General features: G+C 37.1%; 1 protein-coding gene across 5 annotated transcripts in view; it reads left to right on the top strand.

Moving 5' to 3' along the window:
* Window positions 1-5,263: 5,263 nt before the first annotated feature.
* Window positions 5,264-8,963, top strand: part of MUSK (muscle associated receptor tyrosine kinase) — an 82,911-nt gene continuing 79,211 nt past the window's right edge. For all 5 annotated transcript variants that reach the window (XM_004600298.2, XM_004600296.2, XM_004600295.2 and 2 more), the window contains exon 1: window positions 5,264-5,342. In XM_004600298.2, the coding sequence (XP_004600355.1) occupies window positions 5,264-5,342 (79 nt within the window). The remainder of the gene's footprint in view (window positions 5,343-8,963) is intronic.

Raw genomic sequence — 8,963 nt, 5'->3', positions numbered from 1 at the left:
GCATGCTCTTACAAAGACGGCCAGTACCATCATCATGCACTCCTGATTAGGAGACAATATAGCCAAGAGAAACAATGAGGTAGTGATTGAGTATATGAACACAGAAAAGTCTCCAAGAGCTGTCCAGTAGGAACGGGTAATATACATGGTTGATGACATGGGGAGCCATGAAGTCTGACCTTAGGAGCTTCTGCAGCAAGGAATATAATATACTGACTGACAATCAACAGCTGTAGACAACTGAGATCTGCCTCTATTCACACCAAAGTCATTCTTAAACTCTCTGGGCCAACCCCTGAGCATGGTGGAATGGATGAGGCATCCACCGTTTCTAATTATGCAGGACTCCTCTAAGGGAAATCTTTGCTCACCCCCTGTGTGCCTAGCTGAAACGTCCTTGGAGCTATACTGCAGTGTATCTCCTGCCCAGTCATGATATCATGATACATACATACTTATATATTTAAATATGTGTGTATATATTTTTCTATTTCACAAGTGTCAGACCCATTTTGTATGCTGAATGCTCATTCCTTCTTCTCTGCCCTCCCCCTCTTTAATGTTCACATGACTGTCTTCTGAAAATCTCCGTGCTATATAATTCTATCATGGTTTCTGTTACTTCAAGGACCTGAAACAACACAATTTAAAGAGAAGACTCATGAAAGTGTGGTTGCAAATAGTGTTATAAACTTCCCGATGTGTGTGTCTGCAAATGTCTATAAAGAGATCTGAGGGGACAGCCAACAAATTTAAAATTGTAATGATTTCTGGACAGGAAATGTGAATTGGACAGTGATGTGGTCATTTAAGTAAAACTAACTGATTTATTCACATGTATGCTCGCATAACAAATTATGTCTGGGAGGTTAAATGACAAAGCCAAGAAAAATGAGTAATAATTGGTTCCCTGGGGAAGGAAATCTAGGGTTTTTCTTTGTTTAGGGCCACAGTCAGCAGTGCTCAGGGCTTACTCCTGGCTCTCTACTCAGCGATCACTCCTGGCAGGCTTGGGGAACCATTTGGGGTGTAGGGGATGAAACCCACATCAGCCATGTGCAAGGTAAGCATCTCACCAACTGTACTGTCTCTCTGGCCTCAGGGATACTCAGTTTTCTTAGGTAAGGACATAATTAACTTTTAACCATATATTAGTTTACAGTTTCTTATTTTGTTTTGGAACCACGTGTCTGATTTCTTTTATGGTGAAGAATCATGAGAAATACTGTCTTGCACACATCCCTGTGGCACAGACATTGGTCTCATTGGATTGTCATGCACTTCCTATGATCATTGCCTACTAGAAGATTCAATGGATCCAATTCTTGTACAGTTAGGAAGAGCAGGTGGTGGAAAGTGAGAAGATACTTAATCTCCATTCTGAATTTGGACAGAATATAGAGGAGTGCTGGAAGATACTTGTGCAATCTATTTCCCTCCTGCGAAGTCTAACAATCAAAAATAGATGTCCTAAAGAATCTTATTGGTTCTACTGCCCTGGAATTATTCTTGGTTCCTGAGAATTTTTAAATAATTAACTGTATTTTCATTTTATCTTGGGGATAGGAGGGGCTTGGGCCACACCTGGAGGTGCTCAGGGCATCTTTCTCAGGGGGCTCAGGGGACCATCTGCTGTGCTGGGGATCAAACTGTGGTTGGTCACGTGCAACACAAGTGCCTTAATCTCTATACCATTGCTCCAGTCCTTTAAATTTATTTTTGTACTGTACACTTTAATAAAATGTTTCGAAAGGTCTCTTTACATATAAAAATTATGTAACCACCTATTTTGAAGAATAAGTTTTAGCCAAGTGAATATATATATAAAAAAACAACAGTTCTCTCATATCTCTCCTTTGCTTCCTGCTTTTTAAGAGAATAACTTTTAAATACTTCACTTTTTTTGTATCTACCTCTACAAAACATGGAGATTGCTAATCCTTTATTTTTATTTATTTCGCTTTGGGGTAACACCCAGTGATGCTCAAGATTACTCCTGGATCTGTGCTCAGGATCATTCCTGGCAGGCTCAGGTGCCTATGAGGTGCGAGGGATTGAACCCAGGTTGGCTGTGTGTAAGATAATCACTTTACTCTCCATACTTTCACTCCAGTCCCACCAATCCTTTATTTTTGATGACAAAACATGCTCTGAGATAATAAATTGCTGTTATTAGGATGTTGGGGATGGGGGAAAGATGTGTGCTTGTGTATGCAAAGGTCTGAGAGAATCATGAGAAAAGATAATTCTTATTTTCCATAGTAGAAGTCAACAAAAAATGCCTAAAGCTAAAAATAAATAAATAAATAAATAAATAAATAAAATAAGCATTTTTTTGTTATTGTTTTTTGCTTTTTGGGTCACACTTGGCTATGCGCAGGGGTTACGCCTGGCTCTGCACTCAGGAATTACCCCTGGCAGTGCTCAGGCGACCCTATGGGATGCTGGGAATCGAACCCAGGTTGCCGGCGTGCAAGGCAAACGCCCTACCTGCTGTGCTATTGCTCCAGCCCCCAAAATAAGCATATTGTTAAGAAAACTAAGAAACAAAATAAGCATATTTTAAAGAAACTACAGAAAGAGCTAAAAGAGCTAATGTGTTTTCCTCTAAGTTTCTCCTGCTTTTATTTTTAGTTCATATACTCTGGGTACTCGATACTCTTGGTAGCTTGCCCGGCTCTTCGAGAGGGGTGGAGGAATCGAACTCGGGTCGGCCGCGTGAAAGGCAAACGCCCAACCACTGTGCTATCGCTCCAGCCTTTTAGTTCATATATGACATCCTAAAAAATATGCTAAAAATTGTTTTTATTTTCTATTGAGGTAACTGGTTTGTAGAATGGTATATACTTTAGAGTAAAATTTCTATTTTTAGTTTTTTCCTTACCCCACTTAGAGGCACCTAATAGCTACTAATTTCTGAGCTCTTTGAAAGTTTTGATATAAGGTGGGTGACTTTTCCTCTCCAATGTTAACTCAGGTCTCAGAATTATAGTTCTGATGAGTACTTTACCATTTAGCCATGTTCTCATTAACTTTAACTTAATTGCTAATATTTTCTCTACTATTTTTATTTCTTGGTGGATTTATGACTCAATGGGAAAGTATTTATATAGTTTTGGTAAAACTTCAGGATATTTGGTAGAATTTCAGGATAATAAACAAAACACATCTTTTGCGGCCCTTTCTAAAAGAATTACCTACTTAATTTTTATTTAACATCTTAGTATGTTTTTAATGCTATTAATTTTTTTCTGAATCATCACTTAGACATTTTAATGTTTTGTTACCTAGATAAAATACATTTAATCTATCTATATTAATATTTATACTTCTGATATCTTTTGTAAAGATTAACAGTGCACTTAATAGCTTATTCCCTATAATAAACTCATATAGCCCAAGATGAGAGAGCCAACAGCAACGAAGGAGAAAAATTATTTTTATTTTATTATTATTATTATTTTTTAAATTTTTTATTGAGTCACCATGTGGAAAGTTACAAAGTTTTCAGGTTTAAATCTCAGTTATACAATGCTCGAATACCCATCCCTTCACCAGTACTCATATTCCACCACCAAGAATCCCAGTATAGCTCCACCCCACCCCCTCACACCCCTAACCCCCCCACGTCCCTAGCCCCCCCACCCTAGGCCCCCCCACCTGTGTAACTAATAAATTTCACTTTACTTTCACTTTGATTGCATACACTATTTCAACAAAACTCACTATTATTGTTTGGAGAGTCTCTCCCCTAAAGTCAGACCTGCTGAAAAGGAAGCATTAGATAATTTGTTTTCCATTGCTGAGGATGAAGAGGTATGAGGTCGAGTGACCACACTTATTGGCCTCTCAGTTTTGGGTTTCTGTAATTTAGTATTTTAGTAACTAAGTCCAGAGAGATATCTGCCAGAAGTTGCATCGTTGCCAACTTGTACTTCTCAGTTACATTATATTCCACATATGAGTGCAATCTTTCTATGTCTGTCTCTTTCTTAAATGAGTTATTATTATTTTTTGCTTTTTGGGTCACACCTGGCGATGCTCAGGGGTTACTCCTGGCTCATGCACTCAGAAATTACTCCTGGCAGTGCTCAGGAAACCATATGGGATGCTGGGAATTGAACCCGGGTCAGTCGCATGCAAGACAAACACCCTACCCGCTGTGCTATCTATCACTCCAGCCCCAAGGAGAAAAATTATTTTGAACAAAGTAATAGGTAATGATAGAGCTGAGTGCCCCTTGTGTGATGAAAGCCAGAGGAGGCTTCCATCTAGTGCAAATTTAAAAGATAGGGGATTTGAGGTCTGGGATATCACCCAGAAGGAAATGGTAATAGAATTGGGGTAGATTTTAACTGAGTGAAGGAACAACATTCCAAGAAGGTGGAACAATAGGAGCTAGTCAAGGAAACTATTCAGAGAACCATTTCAATATAATAATAGAGAGGAACAGATTGCAAATGATGCGGTTAACAAGACAGACCCAGTCCAGCAAAGATTTCTACAATAAATTAGAGAGTTCTGAACATAAGATGGAGATAGGGGCATACACAGAAGACTGGTAAGAAAGATGCCCTGCCTGAAAAATAAGATTTGAAGATGAAAAGACACAAAGGAAGAGAACATATGAAGGACCATTATCCACAGGAGATGAGAGTCTGAAAAAGGGGTTAGGATCGTATGATCATTTAGAATCAAAGGATTCTAAAGGGGAAGAAATCAAGGAATAATGAGTTAGTACTGCTCAAGCAAATCGATGAGCAACGGGATAACAGTGGCAGTGAATGAGTTAGTACAATCACTAGAAAATGGCTCTGGGTAAGACATGAGGGGTGGAGTGAACAAGAGGGAAGAGTCACGATTAGGTACACTCAGGGTTCTGGTATGAATGTAGGAAAGTGGTGAGTTGCATTAGATCAGGGAATCTATACCCAGAGGAATACAGTGATGGTTGAAAAGGCATCTGGTATTGTCCTTCTGCCACTGTCTTAAAAGGGATTCTAAAGGGATTTTCTTTCCCTTGTTCCTCCAGTCCTCCACTTGCATTACTGGCCTAAGTGCATACCCACCAGCTGGCCATGTCCATCATTCCAGTTAAGTCTGAGAATTCCTGATTATACTTAGAGCCTGCGGAGCTGCTGACACAAACAGTCATTAGCAGACGACCCTTTTGTAACAAACTATGCTTTAAAATGTAAACGGTGTGGGAATTTTCCTTGCGTTGTCCAGAAAGAACTTTCTCCTGCCTGAGCTTGGATTAATCATGAGAGAGTTCGTCAACATTCCACTGGTACATATTCTTACTCTGGTTGCCTTCAGCGGGACTGAGAAACTTCCAAAAGGTTGGTCTGAGCAATCTTGTCTTCTTGTTATCTCTTCATAGTTATAAAGAAAATGAAAGTGTGTGTGCGTGTGTGCGCGCTCGAAAGAGCATGCACACTCGGGTGTGTGTGTGTGTGTGTGTGTGTGTGTGTGTGTGTGTGTCTGCTTGCATACATGCTTTGATCACAGTGAATTCGTAGTATAGCGGACTCGTTTTACTTGGAAAAGTAGGGGGTTGATTGTATGGAGGGGAGAAAAAAAGCTATACATATAATGAATTGATTGATGGTCTCCTTTCTACTTCTATTAATTTTTCAATAAAAAGTTTAGACAGAAGGAAAGTGCAGAGTTCTGGCTTCTAAGGAAAACATTAATAGGTAGACTGCAAGTTATCAAGATCTGTTTTGTTTATGTAGATGTCAAACTTCAGGGTGGTCTTAATGGATGACAAAATCCTTTTCACATCAGATTCACAATGAATAAAATCACCCCTGCTCTTAGGCATAAGAGGGTTTGCTTCTGAGCAAAAATCATTTCCATGATTGGATTTAGTTTTACAAAACGCTAGAGATTTTAGCTCCTAAAACATCACAATTAGAGAAAGATACACACAATTAACCTATGTAAGTCAAAACCTGAAGACAATAGTTTTAAATAACTTTTAGAAGAGAGACATGGTTTGACTTGGCAAGAGATTATGAAAGTTTTTTTCCAAAGCCTTTGGAATGTACCGGAAATAACACCACCTCAGGGGAAAGGAAAGCAACTTAAGAAACTGACAAACACCTGTTGTAGTAGCAAGAATGACCACAGTGATATGTTCCTGGCCAGTGTACTATGAAACTGAGACGAGTGTATTACAAATCAGGAAGACTGGAAAATACGTGATTTGCAAGTGACTGAGCCTTCAATGAAATAATTAAAAATATATGAGAAATAACTTTGAATACTATCAATTTGAGTTCCCAAATTAAACATAGTAGACTAAAAGAAGTTTTTGTAAGACACTCAGAAAATTCTCCCTGTACAGCACTTTAATCAAAGAGTTCACCACATTTATATTATGTAGATAATATCTGTATGTAGACAGGAAATATAGTGTAGGTTTTGTGGTGTAATAAAATTTCTGGAGCCACAGGCAGCATTTATATGTTAATAAAATCAGTTTCCTTCGTAATCTGATCTCATAGTCTTAAGTTGTGCTTTGCCCTGTTTTTCCAGCTTACATAAGCAGAACTTTTATCTTCAAATTTATTCAAATGTTTAATTACCGGTTAGCAGGTATGAGGTATTTCCAGATAAAAGAAATTCTGGATCATTTCAAGCAGCTAATAATAGCCAGAAAGACTTTGGCTTCCGATTATTTTAATACTTCCTAGTGACACAACGGATGTCCGGTCATACAGCAAATGAATATTATGATAAATAAAGTTATGTCTTATTTGTAATATTCTAAATCATTAAGTTACATAAAAATGAGTTGAATAAATGCTTACCATTTATTGAAATTCAGTCTAATTAGGAGTAAGGCAATTGATTTTGATGGTCCAACTTTGAATATGGTACACAAAAGGAAAAACAACCCCTTTGTATAAACAACTCCTAATCCATAGTTTAGAAAGAAATTATTTTCAGATCTTACATTTTAATTCTAAAGCACACTCTGTTAAGATTCAATGTTTACATGCAAGCAACAAAAGTAAAAAAACTTAAGTTTTAAACAAAATCATCATATTATTAATCCAACTATTTACAATTTACTGATTGGTATAATTACAATTCAAAATTTAAAATGTTACTTTTACCTGGTATTTTTGTGAAATATTAATTCGTATTGAATCAGCCCAAAAACATTAGAGCAAAATATTGTAATAAATATCTATAAGCAACATGGACCAGTTCTGAAAATAAATATTAAAACACAGTCTTTAAATGTTTAAATGGCATTAAATATAGTGATCCAAATAGTGCAATGTTATGATGTTATTTTAATATTGTGGAAAGTAATAAAAATGTTTTACACTACTTTATAGTTATTTTCTCTACTATTGGCAGAGGGCAATCATAAAAATGAATATTTAGACAGTATATCTTTAAGTCCTTTATGGATTAAGGAAAATGTATAATATATTGAGAAATAAACTGAGAGATTTGAGTTTCCATCTTCTATTTGTTAGTATACCATTTCCTCAATGAAATTAACAACCCATTTCATATAATTAATAGTTTATGGTTTTAGTTTTAGTATAATCATGATTCCTTGTGTTCAAATACAAAGAGGAAAGTCACTCCCTTTCTGAATCATTTTAACTAGAATCATCTTTCTTTGGTGAACTCAATATTATAACCCACATGTAGAAAGGTTTTGCAAATCATGTAGAGTAATAACCAATGTCTTATTGACTACTCACCTTTACCATCAATAATATTTATTACTTTATTAGGGAGTATTAAGTATATGGTGAGATATAAATTCTCTAAGAGTTTATGGATTTCCAGTAAGCATCATGAATTTCTGCACAAAGAACTCCTGTCCAAACCCCACTTTTCAGATTTACTAACATATTAGAAGTAATTTTGAGTCTAAATGATTTATCAGTAGACATACATCATATATCTAGAGGGCGCATTTCTTTTCTAAGATTTCTTTTCTACATATTCAGGCATAAGAGTCACAGATTTGACGTATGACTGAGTCATAACAGGCACAGCTGTCAATGAAATCCAGGGCACCAAGTCCTGGATGGAAGTTTTATATGGACGTACATTGAAAGAGTAACTCGGTGTTCAGAGAACAGTTGCTTTTAATATTACTGACTTTATTTGTTTGTTTGAGGAGCACACGTGGCAGTGCTCTGAGATTAATCCTAGTTCTGTGCCTAAAAATCATTTCCAGAAGTGCTCAGGAGACCATACTCAGTGCAGGGGATCAAACTAGGGTCGACTGTGTGCAAATTAAGCACCATAACATCTATACTATCTCTAATATCCCTATATGAACATTTTGACCCAAAATATCATTGACCTTAAAGAATAGAGAAGAAAGCAGGAACATCAGGATTTCTATCATAATTTTACAAGTAAAGGAGGCAACTTCACAACAAAATAAGACTTGAGATCACTGGGGAAGGCACAAATGAGGGATGATAGAGAAGCTGAGGAGAGTGGTCCAGACAGACGATGGTAGAGGCAGTGGATCAGAGAATACAGAGATTCTGGGGACATGCTCAGAATCCAATGGGGCTGGGGACTGCACATTTACAGTGGATCTGACCTATGTCGTTGTTTCTCTTTATCCAACAATACTATATAAACTGAGGAGAAATGACAGGTAATTCAACTAGTTCAGGATTGGTGCTATCCAGGTTTGATACAGCTAGTAAGGCCTCTAGCCTCATTAGAATCTTAGTAAAAAAAGTTGAAATAATATGGCAACGTACTATGAAGTCTCTATTAAATAATGAAGAAAGTGAAACAAGGATTTTGACGACCTGGAAGAGAATGTTAGCATCAAGTTCTTTTTCCTACTTTCCAATGTCCTTCTGTATGTCTGAGGGCAAATACATAGTTGCTGTGGGCCTTCATTTCCTCATAAGCTCAAGAAGTTCTCAGTGTGGGATGCTACAGACTACACTAAGGAT

This window comes from Sorex araneus, chromosome 1 (genome assembly GCF_027595985.1).
Source record: "Sorex araneus isolate mSorAra2 chromosome 1, mSorAra2.pri, whole genome shotgun sequence".
Lineage (NCBI taxonomy): Eukaryota > Metazoa > Chordata > Mammalia > Eulipotyphla > Soricidae > Sorex > Sorex araneus.
The sequence above is the reverse complement of the archived record's forward strand: the minus strand, read 5'-3'. Positions and strand labels throughout refer to the sequence as shown.